Source organism: Chlamydomonas reinhardtii, chromosome 14, assembly GCF_000002595.2.
Source record: "Chlamydomonas reinhardtii strain CC-503 cw92 mt+ chromosome 14, whole genome shotgun sequence".
NCBI classification, from domain to species: Eukaryota; Viridiplantae; Chlorophyta; class Chlorophyceae; order Chlamydomonadales; family Chlamydomonadaceae; genus Chlamydomonas; species Chlamydomonas reinhardtii.
Window position 1 is genome coordinate 3,380,307 of NC_057017.1, and position 19,349 is coordinate 3,399,655.

Sequence of the window (19,349 nt, forward strand, 5' to 3'; positions counted from 1 at the left end):
ACAAAGCAAGTCAGCAAATGGCCCAAATGGGGCACGGTTGGTTCCGCTTTGCTCTTTCAGCCCTAGTTGATATCTTCAGCATTCAAACGAATTGACTTACATGCACCTGCTTCAGGGAACATCAGTTCCAAAGCTTACCAAGCACATCCACCGTCCATCCATCCACGCTATACTCGAGGCCAGCCGTCTTCTTCCTCGTCCGGATCTTTAACAACCAAACAGCTAGGTCGCATCAAGCCCAGGTCGCTCCAGCCAAACCTCATTTCAACGGCGTGTCGCTCCCCACCAGCAGCCCCAGCTGCGCCGGCGCTACCGGCCCCGTCTCCCACGCGCGCTCGTGCACGCTCGCCACCGCCTCCAGCACCGCCTCCACCAGCCGCCCCATCCCCGCCACGTCACGTGCCGTACCCAGCAGCTGCCACCAGCCCTCCACCCCCGCCTCCTCCGCGTGCCGCGGCACCCGCAGCCCCTCCCCACCGCCCACTCCCCCACCCACTCCCCCACCCACTCCCCGGCCCACTCCCCCACCAACCCCACACCCGCTCCACCCGCTCAGCCGCGCCGCCGCCTCCAGCACCGCCATCACCACATCCCGCCGCGCCGCCGAGCCCGCCGGCGCCGCCACGCAGTAGCGGCTGTAGCTCCACAGGTCGTTCAGCAGCGCCAGCGCCAGCCGCTGCAGCCCGGCCGGCAGCTGCAGTGTCCGCGCGGCGTTAAGCAGCAGCGCGTGCGGCTGCGCCACCACCACCTCGAACGACACCGCGCGCAGCAGCAGCTGCTCAGCCGTCAGCAGCGTCTGTGTGTATGGAGGGGGTAAGCGTGTGTGTGTATGGTAGTTGTGAATGTGTGTGGTTGGAGATTGTGAGAAGAGATATCAAGGTGCCTTGGCCTGGTGTGAAAGGACTTCTAGCACTCGCCAAGGGTGCACGCCACAGCAGGTACACCCGCACCTAGCGCCTTCCCCAAGCGCATCCCCCTCCTTCCACACACGCACACGCTTACACGCTCACACGCTCACGCACTGAGCCGTACACATGCAGCCGCACACAAGCGCGCACCTGCTTGGCAGTGTAGTACTCGGCCCCCACCAGCACAGCGCACGCCGCCACTGCCTCCCGCAGCCGGCAGCGCACCGGCGGGCCTCCGCCCCCACCTGCGCCCCCACCTCCTCCTCCACCCCCGCCTCCGCCACCACCACCCGCACCGGCCCCATTTGAGAGGCGCGGCAGCAGGTGCGGCGGCAGCGGCGGCGGCGGCCGCGGCGGCAGCAACCGCTTCAACGCCGCCGCCGCCGCCACCTCCTCCGCATCAACGGGCGGGAGCCCTGCCCCCAGCGGCGGCTGCAGAGCCTCCTGCGGGCCTCCACCATTCCCAGCCGCACCGTCGCCGTTCGAAGCGCCTCTCCCCTCCGCACCTCCCCCTCCTCCTCCACCTCCACCTCCCCCTCCCCCGCCTCCTCCACCGTTCTGTTGCTGTTGCGCCTGCTGCCGCCGCCACCCAGGTATGAGCGCGGCTGCTGACGTGTCGGCTGGCGGCGCCGCCGCGGCGGCGGAGCCGCCGCCGGCGAAGCCGGCGCCAACAGCGGAGGCGGCGGCGACTGCGGAGGCGGCTGCGGAGGCGCACCAGGCCCACTGCTCGTAGCTGTCGTCTAGGTGGCGGATGAGCTTCACGACATTGAGCAAGTGGTTGTTGGAGGTGGCGGCCTGTGGGGGGGCGTGTGGGCGTGTGGGCGTGTGTTTCTGTGCGCTGAACTGGAGGGCTTGGGGCTGGGGGGTGGAAAGCAAGCGGGGCGCGCGAGGGCCGCTGCAGGTAGGCTTCATTGCAGGTAGGCGCGTTGATCAGGCATTGCAGCGCTAGACAGGTTTGTACACCGTTGCAGCCAGCTGGTACGTCGCCTCGGAGGCCCCACCTCCTCCACTTTGGAGGACAGGAACAGGCAGGCCGCGAGTACAGCGTCCTGTGTGTTAGCAGTGTAGCAGACAGCAGCGCGGCTTGGGTGGGTTCGAGGGCGGGAAAGGCCCGCACCGTGTTTTCCGTCCAGATTCCAATGTGGAAGGGCGTTCGCTGCCACAAGTCGCCCAAATGCTACCCTTAAACTCACATCTGAAGCGTCTGGGGGCTGGTCCGCGAGGCGCCATCGGTGCAAGAAGTAAACCGCAGTGGCCACAGCCCGTGGTGGCATGCGCAGCAGTGTTGCACATGCTTTTAGGAGACAACACGACCTAAAGTAAGGCACAACGCTGAGGTCTGGAACATCGGCTGTCTGCAATTCCTGTGTTGGGTTCTGGTTTGGGTCCATATCAATATATGCTTATAACACATTTCGTTGGTGAGATACATGGCATGCAACGAGTGACCGCGAATCCTCGGCCTGGGATGGTTTGCACGATCCACCAGAATTGCATTCTGTGTGCTGTCAATTGACGTCCCGGCACGGTATGTAGATACAATTATCTATAAGCAATACATTTGAGCATTCAGTGCCATCAACGGGTGCGTGGCCGCTTTTCCATAACTTGCGGAGACTGCGCAGGGCGCCGGCCCAGCGAGAATGCAGTTAGGCCAGCTCGGGCCTCGGGGCCAAGCCTTCGGATGTCCACAACAAGCATGTCGCAGGGCGGTGCTGCTCCGGGGTGCGCCCGGCGGCCTCCGGCATGCTGTGCGCAGCCATGCCGCTGCCCCGGAGGTGCCATCGGAGTCCCAGCCGCCCGCAACCGAGCAGCAGTCGCAGCCGCGCAAGCCGGCGGGCCGACGAGCTCTGTTTGGCGGGGGTGCAGCTGCCGAGGGGGAGGGCGCTGCCGGGGCCACCCATCCGCCGGCCCCTGCGGCCGCGGAGTCGCAAGACGCGCAGTCATCCGGAACTGCGCCTGCCGCCGCTCCCGCCACCACCGCCAAGGCGCTTGTGAACATCCACAAGCAGACGCTGAAGGAGGCGGGCATTGAGGTGGTGAGACGAATGCTGCTGACGGCTACGCTTTGTGAATGGGGGCCCGGAGAATGCGGGGGCGTACTGGGAGCTGAGCGTTCGGTAGATGGCAATGGGCCAACGCCGCAGCCACCAGCCCATGTCGGCACTCGGCACGCGTGTCACCGGCCGGCCGAAGAGTAGACCGGCCCAGAATGCACAGTACGGTAGAGACTGTGTGCTGGCCGCTCCCGGGCAAATTGGCTCGTTCCAAGCGTCCAACTAACTTCCTTCGGTCCTTCCCCTCCTTTTCTTCCTCAACACCAGTCGGCATCGGAGATCCAAAAGAACCGGCTGCTCTCGCTGAGCAAATCGCTGCCGAAGGAGGCCAAGGGCGCGCGCGCCGCCGTCAGCAGCGCCCTGAAAAAGGCGCAGAAGAAGTCCTACCTGGACGAGCGGCGGCAGCCGGGGTCCCAGCAGCAGGGGCAGGGGCAGGGGCAGGGGCAGCAGGAGGAGGGGCAGGAGAAGGAGGAATGGCGGAAGGAGGGGCAACAGGAGCGATGGGCTCAGGGGCAGCAGCGCGGGCCCAGGGCCGCCGGCGGCAGGGGCGCTGGCGGCAGGGGCGCCGGCGGCAGGGGTCGCGGCGCAGCGGGCGGCGACAAGGCGGCGGCGCCGCCGGCTGTGGTGATGGTGGATGACGCGGCGGCGCCCGGCTCGGCGGCGGCGGCGGTGGTGGCGGCGGCGGCGGCCGGGAGCGGCGGCGTGGCGTACCTCTGGTCGAACGTGAAGGCGGCGGCCGCGGCACGCGATGCCGGCGCCGCCGGAGGCGCCGCCGCTGCAGGCGGCGTGGCGGCGGGCGGCGGAGAGGCGCAGGGGCAGGCCCGGCTGCCTGCGGAGCAGGGGCATGCCGAGCAGGAGGAGAGCAACGCCGCCAGTGACGGTTATGACGACGATTCCGATGACGGTTACGGTTACGGCGGTGATGACGATGCTGATGGTGATGATGGCGAGGCTCGCAGTGAGGATGACGAGGCGTATGCGGTGGAGGACCGGCGTGCCCAGGCCGAGAGCGTGCGCAGCCTGGAGGCACGCATCCGCCAGCTGGCGGCGGCGGCGGCGGCGGCGCAGCCGCAGGACGGCAGTAGCAGCGGCAGTAGCAGCGGCAGTAGCAGCGGCAGTAACAGCGGCGCGGCGGCGGGGGCGGGCGCGAGGTCGGCGGCGGAGCTGCCGCCGGCGGTGCTGCAGCGGCAGCTGGAGGCGATCCAGGCGGGGGCCAAGTCGGCGGTGCCGCTGGTGCGCCTGGGTGAGTGGGTCCGCTGAGCTCGGTGTGTGGGCCGGGATGGGGCAGGTGGAGGAGGTGGGGGCAGATGGAGGAGGTGGGGGCAGATGGAAGATGGGGGCAGGTGGGGAGGTTGGGAGGGGGGAGGGGGACAGCGGCATGCGCGGGCACGGGGCACACGCCACACAGGGGGACAGCCGCTCTCCCTACCGCGCCCCAACCCATGACCACCACCACTACCACCACCACCGCCACCACAACCACCATCCCAACACACACCTCTACCCGTCCCCTCACCCCCTGGAGCGCGGCCACCCGGACGGCCGCTCATGTGGTAACGACTTCGTCTGCAGTCTTCAGTGCATCATCCTGTACCACTTCTCCAAACATCCTTGCAGCCCCCCAACCCCCCCCCCCACACACACACACACACACCCCACCCCACCCCACACACAAACAGGCCCCAGCGGCCTGAACGCCTCAGTGCTTACCTCGGTGGCCAGCGCCTGGCGCAACAGCGAGCTGGTCAAGCTGCGCATCGTGTCGCGAGCTAACAAGTACATGCCGTACATCACGCAGGTAGGTGTACGGATGATCGGGTGGGCCAGGTCGGGGGTTCCGGGGTTGCCGTACATCACGCAGGTAGGTGCAGGGATCACGGGTGGGCCAACAAACACATCCGTACATCACGCAGGTAGGGGACACGGTTGGGGTGGGGGGGTGCCGTACATCACGCAGGTGCCACGGATCACGGGTCGCGGTTCATCGGTGTGGTGTGTGCCCGGGCAAAAGAGAAAGTCCCATCACAAGGTTACAACTCCACACCGCGTCCCTCCTCACTAACCTCACACCTCCACAACGCCACAACGCTTCATTCCTTCCATCCCAACCTCCACGCCACGCCGCCTGCTCGCCGCCGCCACACCTCCTCCACACCTCCTCCACCAGGTGTGTGCCGCGCTGGAGCAGCGCACGGGCGGTCTGGTGGTCTGGCGCGCCGGCGGCTCCATCTGGTTGTTTCGGGGGGCGGGCTACGACGCCGCGTCGCCGTCTGGTGGGTGCTGTTTTTTAGAGTGTTGTTGGGGAGTCAGCGAGAGCGAGAGCGAATGATGATGTTAAGTAATTTTGGCGTGATGGCCGGGCGAGCAGGGAGCGGGAGGGGGAGAGAGGGAGCGCCGGGGTGTGTGAGGGGTTGAGTGGGAGAGGCAGGGGCACGCGAGCGGGGCCCTGTTTGAGGCGAATGGGGGCATGGAAGGCGCTTTCGCCCGCTCCTCTCGTGTGGTCGCGTTTTGTTAAGGCATCCAAAATGCACTGAAATCTACAGCAATGCACAACCGCTTGCGTGCCCCGCCCCGCGCAGCGCTGCAAGCGGCGGAGTCGCGCCGCCCCGCCGCGCTGCTGCCGCCCGCCGCGCGCCTGAGCGCCGCGCCGCCGCCCGCGGGCGCCGACGTCGCCATCCCCGGGGTGAGGCCGTGGCTGTGGTTGACATGGTGTGTTGTGACTTGTGGAGTACCGCTTTACGCGGTGTGTGTGTGTGTATGTGTTAAAGAGCACAAGGAAAACAAATCGTGTTGTGTGGCGGGTCCTGCGGCCCGACATGTCGTGCGCACCGAGACGCATTTGTTATCCCAAAAACACACACACACACACACACACACACGCGCACACACACACACACACACACACACACACACACACACACACACACACACACACACACACACACACACACACACACACACACACACAAAGAGCACAACGAAAACAAGCGCGGGGGAGGCCACAAGTGACATGTCGTGCGCACTGAGACGCTTTTGTCACCCAACACACACCGACATCAGGAGTCCGTGGCGCTTTGTCTTACACTCACTCCGCCTCCATCACAGGCCGGCCAGGGCTACCTCACACGCGGGCCCGGGTCACGTGCCGCCGCCGCCTCGCCCGCCGCCGCTGCCTCCCCCGCCTCTGATATTGCGGTGATATTCCTGCATGACGCCTGGGGCCCGGGCCGCGGCGCCGGCTACAGGCGGCACAAGCAGGTGCGGGCAGTGAGGTGCGGGCGCGGGACCACCCACCTCGCAGCTCCCTCCCTGTAGCAGGATAGTCGGCAAAAGCCACACCTAGATGCCCCAGGGCGTGTACCGCAGGGTATCATACTTGTGTGTTGTGGAACTTCCGCGTTCCGCCCACACTCCCCTCAACAACGCACACACCCAACAACGCACACCCTCCAAAACACCTGCAACACCGCCCTCGGCGGCTCGGCCCTGCCCACATGGTCTCCCCCCCCCACTAATCATGAATGTAACCCCCACACACACACACCTCCATGCAGCGCGACTGTTCCTTACGGGATTGGTTCAACGTTAATCCCACACACACACACACACACACACACACACACACACACACACACACACACACACACACACACACACACACACACACACACAGGTGTGCGACAAGCTGTCGGAGCTCCTGTCCGCCGACCTGTCCGCCTTCACACCTTCCTCCTCCCCCACCACCACCTCCTCCACCTCCTCCACCTCTTCCTCCTCCACCACCTCCTCCCCCACCAACCCCACCTCCTCCTCCTCCTCCTCCACCAACCCAACCATTACCGCCGCCGCCGGCGTGCCGGTGCTGATGCCGGACCTGGTGTCGGGCGGCGGCGCCGCCTACAGGCCGCGTGTGTGGCCGCCCGCCCGACCTACGGCGGAGCGGCAGAGCGGCTGGCTCGGCAGTGAGGGGGAGGCGCCGGGGCGCGGCAGCTGGCAGGCGGCGGGTGAGGGGGTGTGTGGGGGTGTGCGTGTGGGGGTGTGCATGTGGGGTTTGGGGTTTGGGTTGTAGATACCAGCCCAAACTAAACCAAACCCAATGCAATAGAGCGAGGAGGTCGGGGTGTTTTTCAGCGTGTGCTGGTGGAGGCAGGGTGGCAGGGTTGACTGTGTGTTGCCGTGTTGCGTAGGGGTGGGCCCGCGTCATTGCCCATCATCGCCCGTGTTGCTGAATTGCGACTCACAACCTCAGACACACACACAGAACACATACACATATTCACGCTTTGTCGATTTCCATGGTGTGCTTCAACATATCCACCATCACCATCACACCCTTCCAACCTCTCGCAGCGCCGCTCATCCGCGCCGCCGCCGCCTACCTCCGCGGCCCCGCCGTCGGCGCCAAGCGGCTTCTGGTGGTGGGAACCGGCTGGGGCGGCTGGCTAGCCCTCAACGCAGCAGCCGAGGACGCACGCGCCGGCGGCGCCGAGGCGGCGCGCCTGGCGGCGGCGGCCGCGGCCGCCGCCGCCACCGCCGCCAAGGCGCTGGAAAGGGCGGCGGAAAAGGCGGCGGCCGCCGCCGCCAACCCGGGAATGGAATGGGGACCCAAGGAGGCGCAGGAGGCGGCTAAGCGTGCGGCGCGTGCCGTGAGGAAGGCCGAGCGGGAGATGGCGGCGGCGGCGGCTGCGGCGGCGGCGCCGCCGCCGGAGCCGCTGAATCTGGCGGGTGCGGCGATTGTGACGGCGGGCAGTTTGTTTGAGGACGACTTGCGGTTGGCGCCGTACGTCAAGGTGAGAAATGTAACCGGGTTACGATACTGTAAAAGACGGTGCCTCTGTGTAACCAACAGTAGCATGGGAATGGGAACCAGGATTACACATGCAAGCGCGCACGCCTGCTCACCCTCCCCCTCCCTTCACTTTATACTCGTGGTTTGGGCAACCCCTTCTCCACATGAACGGCTACCCCCCCCCCCCCCCGCGTCCCTGTACCGCTGTCCCAAACATCCTTGCAATCCGCCCCCCTCCCCGACTACCTGGCTACGACTTCACCTCGTAAACTTCATGCATGTAACCCCCCTCCCACCCCCATCCCCACCCCCACCCCCTCCCACCCCCCTCAGGTTCCGCTGCTGGTGGTGGCCTCCAAGCGCGACCCCATGGAGTTGCTACAGCGCCAGGTGGGCCAGCGCGAGGCGGCGGCGGCTGTAGCGGCTGTAGCAGCAGCACCTACAGCTACAGCTACAGCCGGCGACGGCGCCGGCGCGGATGTGGACGCGGACACCGCGGCTGTAGCAGCGGCCAGCAGCGAGGCGGCGGCGGCGGCGGAGGCGGCAGCGGCGGCGGCGGCGGCGGCGGATGCGGCGGCGGCGGCCGAGGTGGCGGCGGCGGCGGCGGAGGCTGTAGCTGCGAGCTGTGCGTACAAGCGCTACGGCAAGCTGGAGCCGGGCTTCTGGGGCGACGAGGTGGGGGGAGAGAGTGTGCGTGTGCGTATTTTGCGTGGCATGTGCCGTGTGGCGTGTGTATGTACAAGGAGAAACGGCACGAGCCTTGTGTGTATGTGTTGGGTTGAATGCTCCACGGTCCCACTCGGCATGTCGGACGCAGCGTGATTGCTGCCCCAAGAACTGACCCGCATACCGCATCACCTTTTTCAACGGCGCGCGTGCGCACACACACACACACACACACACACACACACACACACACACACACACCACCCCCACCACCACCACCACCACCACCACCACCACCACCACCCAAACCCCATCCAAACCGCAGGCGCTGCTGCTGACCGCGGCCTTCGCGCGCTGGCACGGCGCCGGCGACGCCTCCGCGCGGGAGCTGGTGGCGGCTCTGGCGCAGGTGGGGCGTGGCGCCAACGGCACACAGCTCAACCAGCACGCCGGCTTCCCCTGGCTGGCGCAGGTGGGGGCGTGGGGGCGTGAGAGAGGGAGAGGGAGGGAGAGAGAGACAGAGAGCGTCGAGTGGGAGATCGTGTGTTGGTGCAGGAGGGGTTGTGCCCTTGCCTTCTGGCGGCTTGGCGGTTAACTGTGAGTGCTTCAGGCCGCGTCGCTATCTCTGCTGATTAGCCATGCAATGCTCATGCGGCCGTGTCGGCCGGCCCCCGACCCAAAGCCCAGGTGCACTGTTGCAATACCTTATGCACGTTAGGCCCCTCGTCCTCGTCGCCACTTGATCACTCCGTTTTCACCCCCGTTTTCCCATGGCGAACGGCTGCTTTCCACCCACACAGGCCGAGCAGGAGCAGCTGACTGCCAAGTTGCAGACCATGAAGGACGAGCGAGCGCGGCGGCGGGACACGCGCGCGGCGCGGCGGGAGGCGGCGGAGGCACGGGAGCTGGAGGCGGCGGCGGAGGCGGGGCGGGGCAGGGGCAGGGGCCGCGGGCGGGGGGCCGGGGGAGGTGGCCGGGGTGGCGGCGGCGGCCGGGGCAGGGGCCGGGGCCGGGGCCGGGAGGGGTCGGCGTATGCGCCGTCCAGGGGGCGCGGCGAGGGGCGGTCGCAGGGGGGTGGCTGGGGCGCGGGAGGGGGCGGAGGGGAGCGCCGGTCGGGGCCGCCGTCGAGGGGGTAGCGAGGAAGGTTTGGTGAGGGAGGCAGCGACGCGGGTTTGGCGCGGGGGGGGGGGGGGGGTCAGCCAATTATAGAGAGCAGCAATGGCGAGGGGTGTGGGAAGGAACAGCAGGTGGACGTGTAGGAAAGGAGCACTAGGCACCGATCCATTGGGAGCGCTCGCCGACCTGCATACAAGGTCACAAGGATTGTGACTTGTCTTAATTCCTTCTTGCTCCAGGGGTATTTTGCACAGCTGTTTGTTTTGTGTTGAGTCTTTGCTGGCTTTGGATGTCGGCTTTGGTGGGGCAGTGAGCATGTGTGGACAGGGGCCCGGGGCCGTTGGCAAGGGGCTTACGGGGCGGGACGCGAACAAACCGCACTCGACACGGTACCGCACACGGCATCTTTACCTGCATATCACGACGTGCCCACGCCAGTTGGAAGTGTGAGCTAGTATACGGTACCGCAGAAGTGCAGAACACAAAACTGCACAAGATTGGCTGGTGCTGTAGATCTGTAGGTACCATGTGCCCCCAAACTATGGTACTCCACGCGCGGGGACCTTGAAGAGCGCGGACAGGCACAACAGCGCGGCTAGCACCCCCATGAGGGGGGGGGGGCGCTGTCCGCCGTCATCGAAGCCAGGGAGCGGAGGGGTGGGGGGTAGCCAGCAACGACAGACTCGAGGTGCCCACGAATTGTTCCGTGTCTGCCGCCTACGCAACTCTCCGTGCCTGCCGCCCACGAAACATTCTGGGAGCTTTGTTGCGGTGAGGTTCTGGCACAGATTGGAGGGGACTTCAGACGTTTTGGGGGTTTTGGGGGCTTGCCCCCCAGGGACATATCGGGGCGTATATGGCGCAGGATGTGTCATCTACGCTGTGTAGACGCCGCGGGCGTGAGGGCATCTACAAGATACGGGTACTGCCCGCACTACTGTCCCCTTGCAGCCTTGCCTGTCCCATCACGCAACACAGGACCCATGCAGCCTTGCCTGTGGAGACTGGCTAGGACGGTCGTCCCAGCCCATTGAAGCCAATAGCTATTAGCGCTTTACATGCCCTGCTTGCACAGCCGCACTTCAGTCCGCCATGGTTGTACCACACTTCCGTACGTACAGCCCCCAGCAAGTAGGGAAACACCGCACTCCATCACTCCATCACTTCATCACTCCTGCGGTCCTGCCGCCACCCCTTCGGCGGCCTTCGTACGTGTTAGCGGGTTTGGGCACGCACAGGTCCGTCCCACACACGATCTCATGCGCAGTAAGCCACCATTCGTCTTTACCCCGACCGTGCACCTTGGTCTGCTTCACCCTGGCCTCCTTTAACTTCATTGATCTGCTTCACCCTCGCTCCTCAGCAACATACAGCGCCTACCTACCTGTGCCTGTGCGTGCGGGACGCGGTAGGCTACCGCACTGCTGGTCGCCGCGCACGCCAATCAACAGGTAAGGCACCCTACACCTGAACCTACACTTGACCCTACACTTGACCCTTCACCCCACACATCACTCTGCCAGGTCCGACTCCCAAGGCCTCCACTCGCCCCCCCCCCAGCACGCACAAACTAACAGAAGGCCGCGCGCACCGCCGCACCCAACAGGCCTACATGCCTACATCAGCTGCGCCCGCCCGCCTCATCAGCTGTGCCCGCCTGCCGGCCCCTCCGCTGCCGGACTGCCCCCCGGGGCCGCCAGGTTGAAGCTGATGAGCTGGGGGGTGGGGGGGGGGGTGCAGGGGAATGGGGAGTGCAGGGAAAGGTCGGGGCGGGGCGGGGTTGAAGTGGGGCCGAGCTCGGGCTGAGCTTGGTGCTACCCTACGTCCACGCCCGGCCCGCAGGCGCCGGGGATGGAGACGCTAGCAAGGGGTTGGAGATCGGCGTCCCAATTCGCCTCCGTAAAATCAGTACCTTCAGAATCCCTAAACTCAATCTACCCCATCTAACCATGAAGGGCAGGTCAGACGAGATCATGGCAAGTCCAGGACACAACAGGATGCTCGCTCGCTATCAATCCGCTTGTAACAGCGTCGATCCATCCCCACTCACCACACACATGAAACGCCCACCGGCCTCGGCGTCTCCCGTGATCTCCATCTGGCAAAGCAGATCAGAGGGAGGTCAAGGAGGTCAAGGAGGTCAAGGAGGTCAAGGACAGGGACGGGCGTTTGTAAGCGGGGCATCGGTACCAGGATGCGTGCTTTGACTGTTCCCACAGCCCGCTGGCCATTTGTGGTAGTGGCCGAGTGCCGCAGCGCAGCAAGCGAAGCAGGGCCGGGAGACGACAAAGACGAGCTATTGCATAGCCGAGCTACAGCAATTCCTAAAGCGCCTCAAAGCAAGCGTCTCCCGCTACGCTTCATTCGACGCTGCCGCATCGCACCGCATCTCACCGTGTACGGCCCCGGCGGCGCCAGCATCGGCAGCTTCTGGCTGACTCGCAGCCGGAAGGGCGTCCCGGCCTCCAGCGGGCACGGCATGGCATCGCACAGGTCCGTCGCGTGGCTGCAGCTCCAAGGGCAAAGGCGAGAGGTGGTGGCGCGAGGGCGTGGTGAGCATCGCGACCAAACAATATTCACAGTACGGTAGGAAAGGAGCCTTCACGGCAGAGCTGGCTAACTGTTGAGCTGGCGACCGCCAATCTGGAGCAAGCGTGGCGAGCTGGGGGCCATGCACTACCGGATGGCTAGCTGCAGGGGTGGCGGGTCGCACCGAGCCAACCGGCGTGGGCGTGTGTGTCGGTACCCCGCAAACACATAAGGCAAATAAACCCCTCGCAGCCACCAATCACCCCAGCGCCCGTGTCGCACTACGGCAGTACGGCAGCACTCACGTGTACACCCGCACGCCCAGGTACGACACCGCCACCTGGAAGCGGCCGCCGGGCGTGGAGAGGGGCGTGGTGCCGGTCACGTTGATGTCCATGGTGCGGCCGTGGTGCGGCGGGTCGGGAGCCATGCTGACGTCATCCGGCTGCAGCATGGGCGCCCCCGCCGGCCCGCCGCCGCACGCCTCCCACCGCATGCCGCCCAGCTGTCGCCCGCGGCTGGCGCCGCCGCCGCCAGTGCTGACGTGGCTGCTGCTGCTGCTGCCGCCGCCGCTGCTGCCGTGGTGCGCTTGCGCTGCGGTGGTGCCGGCGCCGCGCCCCGGCCGCTCGGGAAGCTGCCGCGCCGCTACTGCCGTCCGGGTTGCTACTGCCGTCCGGGGCGCTACTGCCGTCCCGGGCACGGCCCCCCTTAGTGCCGCGCCTCGTAGTGCTGCGCGCTGTGCCATGGCAGCCGCCTGCCCCTCCGCCGCCGCCGGTGACTGGGATTGCGCCGCTGCTGCAGTGTGTCGCGCAACCAACTTTAGCCCTGTAGCAGCTGGGCAGTGACCACTGCAGGCACACAGCAGCAGCGGCAGCAGCAGCAGCGCGTGAAGGCCGAACGGCGCGCTGAGGCTGGTCCGGAGGCGTCGCGACGAGTCGCCACGTTGGCGCCACTGCAGTCCGGTAGGAGTCACGAGCGGTCTGAAGCAGGTGATGACAGCCATGTTGTGTTGTTATTTTGCATACGCGCACATTAGATCGAAGCGAGCGAGGGAAGAGGCGCGCACGCGCAGGGCAACTCACACGGGTCTAGGGTTTAACTCTGGTGACGTCAGACACACGTTCGGCTTGAAAAGCAGGCTCTATGAGTCGATGGAGAGCTGGCTTTGTATGATATTTCAGTTTGCCCCGCAATTATGCAAGGTGCAGTAACGAGATTGAGTTAAAACTTGGGTGTTGCATTGGGTGGTCTCATCGTCAGCCAACCGCGCAAACGCGCTGCCGTCGTTGACTCTGTTAATGATAATAAATGCAAATGCCCGTCTTCGTGCGCCCACCGTCAGCCCACGACCAACTTGACTTGCACATGCGCGCCGCAACCGGCAAACAAAGCACTTAGCTGTAGAATGAAGAGGCATCAGCATTTATACAGCATCCGGCCGACTTGCGCTAACATGCTGGCGCTGTGACAAGGGCTAGCTGGCCTCCCAGCCCTCCTAGCATTGCTACCGATGGGCAGGAGTCCCCGGCTCCACCTGCTCGCGTGCGCCAGCTCAGCGGCGGGGTCGGGTGCAGCGGCCACATCTACAGGGCACATCGGTGATGGGGGCTCGCAGACTGGGCGCATCGGTGAGGGGGGCAGCACGGTGCCGGGCAGTGGCAGCGGCCATAACAGCCCGCAGTTCGGCACTCTCCTTACACCACCACCGCGGCTGCCATCGAGCCCCCGGTCACCAGCTCCATCGGCTCAGGACTCCCGTGCACGAAAGCCCCGGCGGGCCTTGGTATCCGGGGCAGGAGGGGCTCTGCCAGCACTGGGCGCAGCAGGGCCTTGATACCGGGCGCAGGAGGGCTTTGGTACCCGGGGCCACTTGCGCGCTGGCCACTGTTGACGCAGGTGGCAGCGAGCTTGCCGCGAAGCCGGATGGCACTGCCAACAACAAGGGATATTATGAAGAGTAATGAATGAATGGGGGAGGGGCGCTCTGTGTACCCGAGCTCGGCGCTGGATGGCGAGGGGAGCGGGATTTGCTAGCACGTTGCAAGCCGGCAAGGCGGCAGTGGAGCTGAAGTCAAAGCGGCAGCTAGTAACTGACTGAGCGATCAAGAACACAAAGTTCATGGAAATGTGCATGGGCGCTGGAACACGCACTGCTGTCGGCAGTGCAGCCATGTGTGGACTGGGCAGGGGCGGTGAAAGCAAGGATCGGCACGGCTGTGAGTCAGTCGGTGCCCGTTTGAAGAGGCAGAATTGTCTTTACTTAAATGGCGGCTTGCGCCATCATAATATGTACGGCTGCTGACAACGAGCGCTCCAGTGGGGGGAGGGGCGGGGCAAGCGGGTAAAGGGGTAACGCTGCCGGAAGTTCCTTCGCATGCATAGAGACCCCTGTACATGGCAAACCCGCGTTGCCTAGTGTGGAGAGTAAACAACACATGCACAACGCGCCGCGGCTGCATCAAACCTTCCTGCCCTGTTTTACTTGCAAGCAACAAAATTCAGGCCCCAACGACTCGCCCACAGAACTCACCAGGTTGTGCTCAAAAGCAGATAGTGACGAAACTGATTGCCGCAAAGCCACTCCTCAATCGCTGCCTGTCGAGGCCAAACCAACTTGCTCGCCGATTGCCCTCAGCCTTCGCCATGGCATCCTCCGCTGCGACGGTGCCTCAGCTGCCTAAGCGCAAGCTCGGCAATACCGGACTGGAAGTCTCGGTGATGGGCTTTGGCGCGTCGCCCCTGGGCGGCTCGTTCGGGGTGAGGCCGTGCGTCGAAGGCATTTCTCTGTACGTCGGATGTGCGGCCCGGCCCGGCCTGACCTTGTGCGCTGGGTCAAGTGGGTGTGGCTGAGGGTGGCTGGGTGCGCAATGTCGAACGTTTGCATGCGGCCGGACGGGCCGGCGGGCGTTTGTGGGGGAGGGGGGGGAGGGTTAACGAATGCGGTTTACCACGCCACGCCTCGCCACACCTACCACGCCACACAAACACGCATTTCGGTCCGTTACGCCTCCCTAAGCACACCGCATCTCCCCATCCCACCTGTGCCTGGCTACAACTTCAATTCTTCGCTAATCATGTAACTGTAACCCCCCCCCCCCCCCCCAAACACAACACACAACCCAGCCCGTGGATGAGGCGGGCGCCATCGCGGCTGTGCACGCGGCCTTTGCGGCGGGCGTCAACTTCTTCGACACCTCGCCCTACTACGGCGCCACTCGCAGCGAGACGGTGGGGAGGGGAGGGGGAGAAGGGGGGGGTGGAGGGGGAAGGGAGGGGAGGCCGTGTGTGAGCTGTCGACTGAGACGGAGGCTGGGGAGTGGGGCCAGTGAGCGGGGAGGGAAGGATGAGGGGGGTTGCGAAGTTAGAGCTATGAGGGAGGACGGCATGGGAAGGCATGGGAGGTGGAAGTAAAGGCCGTATGCGTGACATGTCGGCTGAAACGGAGGCTGGGGAGTGGGGCTGGGGAGTGGGGGCAGGGGCGTGGGGGCACGGGCTGAGGTCTGATCCAACTTGTTGACCCGGGCTAACCCGCCCCTTGCTGCTGTGAGCCCCACCCCCGCACCCCCGCCCTTCCACACCCGCACCTGGCACCTCTGCATCTCTTCCCCACGCCTCCCTCCACACCCCACAACCCACACCTCCACACCCCTCTACCCGCACAGCTCCTGGGCAAGGCGCTGAAGGACCTGCCCCGTGACCAGATCGTGCTGGCCACCAAGGTGGGTGAAAGAGTGATGTGTGTGTGTACGGTGTGTATGGGCGTGTGGTTCGATGGACGTTCGAGGGGGCAGGACGGGAGGAGGGCAGGAGGAAGGGACGAAGCGCCGATACACACACGCGACCCTCTCGTCACTCACACTACACACACCCTTTCACACGTTGCTTTCTTCACACCCCCTACACACACCCCTACACACACACCATGCACACACTCTAAACATTTCCTGCACCCCAACCCCAGGGGGGACATCATTTTGTGGTTTCTCAAACACCCTCTCTCCCCACAAACGCGCCCCCCCCCGACAGGTGGGCCGCTATGGCCTGAATGTGGAGGACTTTGACTTCTCGGCGGCGCGTGTGACCGCCAGCGTGCACGACAGCCTGGAGCGGCTGCAGACCGACCGCCTGGACCTGGTGTACTGCCACGACGTCGAGTTCGGGGACCTGGACCAGGTGGGGAGGTGGGGGGAGACCGGGGGTGGAGGTGTGTGTGTGGGGGGGGGGGAGGGGCCGTGTGTGTGCGTGTGCGTGTGCGTATACTCCAAGACGCGGAGTTTGGGGACCTGGACCAGGTGGGAAACAAGGGGGAGGGGATGGGGTGAAGTCCCGTAGCTGTGGCGGCCCAGAACCCAACACCAGCCCAGCACCAGGCCAGGGGGGCGGCTCATGTGCCCCAGCCCCCAGCCCCACGCATGTAGGTCAGTGCCGCCGTACCAACAAGAGACGGGAGTGGCTGAGTGCGGCGTCCGAGCCGCGGCGGCTGAGGGCAGACCCACCGCGGACAGCCCCACCGCGTTTCCCTTGGGCTCCGAGTCTCCGACACTTGAACTCCTCACCCACCTCCCTCCCTCCCTCCCTCATCCCACCTCACTCCCACCTCCCTCTCATCTCCTCTCCCCTCCCTCTCCTCCTCTGCCTCCCTGCCTCAGGTTGTGAATGAGGCGCTGCCGGCCCTGGCCGCGCTCAAGGCGCAGGGGCTGGTACGGCACGTGGGCATCAGCGGACTGCCGCTGGGCGCCTTCCGCTACGTGCTGGACAAGGCGCCGCCGGGTGGGGTGGGGGGGGAGAGAGTGTGTGTGGGGGGGGGGGGTTAGGAGTGTGTGTTGTGTGGGGGCAGGGGAGGAGGGGGGAGGAAGGAAGGGAGGGAAGGAAGAAGGGAAGGAAGGGAGGGAAGGAAGAAGGGAAGGAGGCGCTGGGTAGGAGGGAGGGAAGGAGGCGCTGGGGAGGGGGGACGGGGGGCAGGCCGCCCAAGCGTCGGTGGGAGCGAGATGAAGGGTTGTATGCATGAGTTTCGAACGGGTCTGTGAATGGGTCTATGAGTGGGCATCAGAATGTGGGTCCGGCACCGTCGACTTCAACTCCAGCACGCACCCACACCATCTCACACGTGCCCCCGGATGCCCCCTTTCCAACACACACTCCCCCACACATCCCCCCAGCTCCTCCTCCCCCCCAACAACAACTCACGCCCAACGCCCCACCTAAACACACATACACACACATACACACACACACGCACACACACGCTCTCACACACACATACACACACACAGGCGCGGTGGAGGTGGTGCTGTCGTACTGCCACCTGTGCCTCAACGACACCAGCCTGCAGCAGCTGCTGCCGTACCTGGAGGCCAAGGGCGTGGGCGTGGTGGCGGCGAGCGCCCTGAGCATGGGCATGCTCACAAAGGTGTGTGTGTGTGTGTGTGTGTGTGTGTGTGTGTGTGTGTGTGTGTGTGTGTGTGTGTGTGTGTGTGTGTGTGTGTGTGTGTGTGTGTGTGTGTGTGTGCGTGTGTGTGTGTGTGCGTGTGTGCGTGTGTTAAAGAGCACAAGAAAAGCACAGCGCAAAGACAGTGTATGCGGTGCAGCAAAGCGACGGTCCGTGTGTGTGTGCATGTGTGTGTGTGTGTGTGATTGTGTGCGTGTGTCTGTAAATGTACGTGTGTGTGCGTGATTGTCTTCATGTTTCAGGGGAAACGGGTGTAGTGTGCTCTGATCTGGTTGTGTTTTGGTTGGGTTTGGGTGCGATGGCACAAAGAGACGTGCTTCTCTGCCCACTTCCTATCAAGAATGGACTCGACACGCCAAGACACACCAACTCCCACAACTCGCGCCCTCCGCTCAGGCCGGCCCGCCTGAGTGGCACCCCGCGCCGCCGGCCCTGCGCGCGGCGGCGGCGGAGGCGGCGGCGCTGGCCGAGTCCCGCGGACAGCGCATCGAGGCGCTGGGGCTGCGGTTCGCGTTCAAGTGGGTGTGGGCGGATGCGGGTTTGGTTGCGGTGTGGGTTTGGTTGTGGTGTGGGTTTGGGTGGATGTGTGTTTGGATGAGGTGGCAGGGCACACGGAAACGCCTGCGGCTAGGGTGCCAGCGGGCGTGTGGAGGTGTGTGGGTGTGTGGGTGTGTGCTTCCTCCTCCTCCTGCACTCGATCCGACCATGACCAGTCCGCATTGCCATCCCATTGCCATCCCATTGCCATCCCATATCCACTCACCCTGTATCATCTTTGCAAACCCCCACCCCCCCACCCCTCGAATAAATGGCTACCCCCGCAGGCAGCCGGGCGTTGCCACCACACTGGTGGGCATGACCACGCCCGACATGGTCACACAAAACGTGGACGCCGTACTGGCGGCGCTGGGGATCAAGAAGCCGGCGGCGGCGGATGGCGAGGCGGCGGCGGCGAATGGCGAGGCGGCGGCGGCGGACGCGGCGGCGGATGCGGTGGTTGCGGAGCTGGAGCAGTTGTTTGTGGCGCGCGGCGTCAAGGACGTGACGTGGCCCTCGGGGCGGCCGCTGCCGGCGGGGTACTAGCGCGGCTGGCTGGGTGGCTGGGTGGAAGGTGGGAGAGGTGGGAGGGAGAAGTGGGAGAGAGATGGAAGGTGGGAGAGGGGTGGGAGAGGTGGGCGTGGTGGGAGAGGTGGGCGGGACAGGAGAGGTGAGGTGGTGGGTGAATGGTAGAGGACGGGGGTGTGGAGGAGGTGGGGTTCGGCAGTAGCTGTGTGTGAGCGTGTGGGTGTGACCGTGTGAGCATAGGGCCGCCTCAGCAGCAGGCAAGCGAGCGCCCGAGCGCCCAAGCGCGGTGCACTGGGCGGTGTGCTGGGCCATTGCCGGGAACATCCGCCTGCGTCGTCCTGTGTCCACTTGGCGGGAGGCTTTGGGGTGGGTGTCACTTGTGAAGCACAAGCAAGATCAGAAAGCTAAGAGCGTGGATCGTCCAGGCCTCGTGACTCAGTCGTGAGCGTTGTGCTCGCTTGCTTTCCCGGTTTCGCACTCAGGGCTTGCAGGCGGAGGCACCCCTGGAAGATGCAAAGCCCTTTTCGCACTGTGATCATTTTCGCATTGTTTTTGGTACAAGCATCGTGGAGATGTCCATGCCACCACACGCCTATGCGGGAGGTCTATGGACTCGGCAGGTGTCCGTCAGCATTTGACAGCCTGACAGGCCCCTCGTGTAACCGCCGCATTCGCAGCCATTGAAGCACAGCCAACGCAGAGCGGGGTGCGCGACGGCGGGCTGCCTCATTCGCATCTGCAGGCACCCCTGGGCTGGAGGACCGGGAACC

General features: G+C 65.1%; 5 protein-coding genes across 5 annotated transcripts; 3 read left to right on the forward strand and 2 right to left on the reverse strand.

Moving 5' to 3' along the window:
- Positions 1–84: 84 nt before the first annotated feature.
- Positions 85–2,318, reverse strand: CHLRE_14g630250v5 (uncharacterized protein). The gene is made up of 4 exons (XM_043070371.1): positions 2,102–2,318; positions 1,910–1,957; positions 1,059–1,703; positions 85–796 (listed from the first exon to the last, which is right to left on the reverse strand). Exons 1-4 carry the CDS (start codon positions 2,180–2,182, stop codon positions 260–262), a joined length of 1,311 nt encoding a protein of 436 aa, XP_042917044.1. The 5' UTR covers positions 2,183–2,318; the 3' UTR covers positions 85–259.
- Positions 2,319–2,438: 120 nt separating this feature from the next.
- Positions 2,439–10,230, forward strand: CHLRE_14g630301v5 (uncharacterized protein). The gene is made up of 12 exons (XM_043070372.1): positions 2,439–2,947; positions 3,233–4,208; positions 4,645–4,763; positions 5,133–5,238; positions 5,545–5,648; positions 6,071–6,223; positions 6,639–6,969; positions 7,316–7,755; positions 8,088–8,429; positions 8,746–8,892; positions 9,221–9,343; positions 9,491–10,230. Exons 1-12 carry the CDS (start codon positions 2,552–2,554, stop codon positions 9,554–9,556), a joined length of 3,303 nt encoding a protein of 1,100 aa, XP_042917045.1. The 5' UTR covers positions 2,439–2,551; the 3' UTR covers positions 9,557–10,230.
- Positions 10,231–10,578: 348 nt separating this feature from the next.
- CHLRE_14g630350v5 (uncharacterized protein) lies at positions 10,579–13,348 on the reverse strand. Its single transcript, XM_043070373.1, has 4 exons — positions 12,371–13,348; positions 11,931–12,042; positions 11,587–11,634; positions 10,579–11,251 (listed from the first exon to the last, which is right to left on the reverse strand). Exons 1-4 carry the CDS (start codon positions 13,066–13,068, stop codon positions 11,180–11,182), a joined length of 930 nt encoding a protein of 309 aa, XP_042917046.1. The 5' UTR covers positions 13,069–13,348; the 3' UTR covers positions 10,579–11,179.
- Positions 13,349–13,458: 110 nt separating this feature from the next.
- CHLRE_14g630376v5 (uncharacterized protein) lies at positions 13,459–14,330 on the forward strand. Its single transcript, XM_043070374.1, has one exon. The coding sequence runs from the start codon at positions 13,576–13,578 to the stop codon at positions 13,897–13,899; it is 324 nt and encodes a 107-aa protein (XP_042917047.1). The 5' UTR covers positions 13,459–13,575; the 3' UTR covers positions 13,900–14,330.
- Positions 14,331–14,488: 158 nt separating this feature from the next.
- Positions 14,489–19,253, forward strand: CHLRE_14g630400v5 (uncharacterized protein). The gene is made up of 8 exons (XM_043070375.1): positions 14,489–14,822; positions 15,189–15,293; positions 15,728–15,784; positions 16,092–16,238; positions 16,715–16,835; positions 17,339–17,475; positions 17,911–18,032; positions 18,339–19,253. The coding sequence occupies exons 1-8, from the start codon at positions 14,709–14,711 to the stop codon at positions 18,595–18,597; spliced, it is 1,062 nt and encodes a 353-aa protein (XP_042917048.1). The 5' UTR covers positions 14,489–14,708; the 3' UTR covers positions 18,598–19,253.
- Positions 19,254–19,349: the final 96 nt, after the last annotated feature.

Excerpts from the sequence above, each read along its gene's own strand:
- CHLRE_14g630250v5 (XM_043070371.1), bottom strand. The coding sequence starts at position 2,182 with ATGCCACCACGGGCTGTGGCCACTGCGGTTTACTTCTTGCACCGATGG. Across the intron at positions 1,958-2,101 it reads AGCCCCCAGACGCTTCAGAT|GACGCTGTACTCGCGGCCTG; the intron begins GTGAGTTTAAGG and ends GCTAACACACAG. Across the intron at positions 797-1,058 it reads AGTACTACACTGCCAAGCAG|ACGCTGCTGACGGCTGAGCA; the intron begins GTGCGCGCTTGT and ends CCATACACACAG.
- CHLRE_14g630301v5 (XM_043070372.1), top strand. The coding sequence starts at position 2,552 with ATGCAGTTAGGCCAGCTCGGGCCTCGGGGCCAAGCCTTCGGATGTCCA. Across the intron at positions 8,893-9,220 it reads GCTTCCCCTGGCTGGCGCAG|GCCGAGCAGGAGCAGCTGAC; the intron begins GTGGGGGCGTGG and ends CCACCCACACAG. Across the intron at positions 9,344-9,490 it reads AGCTGGAGGCGGCGGCGGAG|GGGGGTGGCTGGGGCGCGGG; the intron begins GCGGGGCGGGGC and ends GGGCGGTCGCAG.
- CHLRE_14g630350v5 (XM_043070373.1), bottom strand. The coding sequence starts at position 13,068 with ATGGCTGTCATCACCTGCTTCAGACCGCTCGTGACTCCTACCGGACTG. Across the intron at positions 12,043-12,370 it reads CTGGGCGTGCGGGTGTACAC|CCACGCGACGGACCTGTGCG; the intron begins GTGAGTGCTGCC and ends TTGGAGCTGCAG. Across the intron at positions 11,252-11,586 it reads GTGGGCGTTTCATGTGTGTG|CTCATCAGCTTCAACCTGGC; the intron begins GTGAGTGGGGAT and ends CCCACCCCCCAG.
- CHLRE_14g630376v5 (XM_043070374.1), top strand. The coding sequence starts at position 13,576 with ATGGGCAGGAGTCCCCGGCTCCACCTGCTCGCGTGCGCCAGCTCAGCG.
- CHLRE_14g630400v5 (XM_043070375.1), top strand. The coding sequence starts at position 14,709 with ATGGCATCCTCCGCTGCGACGGTGCCTCAGCTGCCTAAGCGCAAGCTC. Across the intron at positions 16,239-16,714 it reads AGTTCGGGGACCTGGACCAG|GTTGTGAATGAGGCGCTGCC; the intron begins GTGGGGAGGTGG and ends TCCCTGCCTCAG. Across the intron at positions 18,033-18,338 it reads GGGCTGCGGTTCGCGTTCAA|GCAGCCGGGCGTTGCCACCA; the intron begins GTGGGTGTGGGC and ends CTACCCCCGCAG.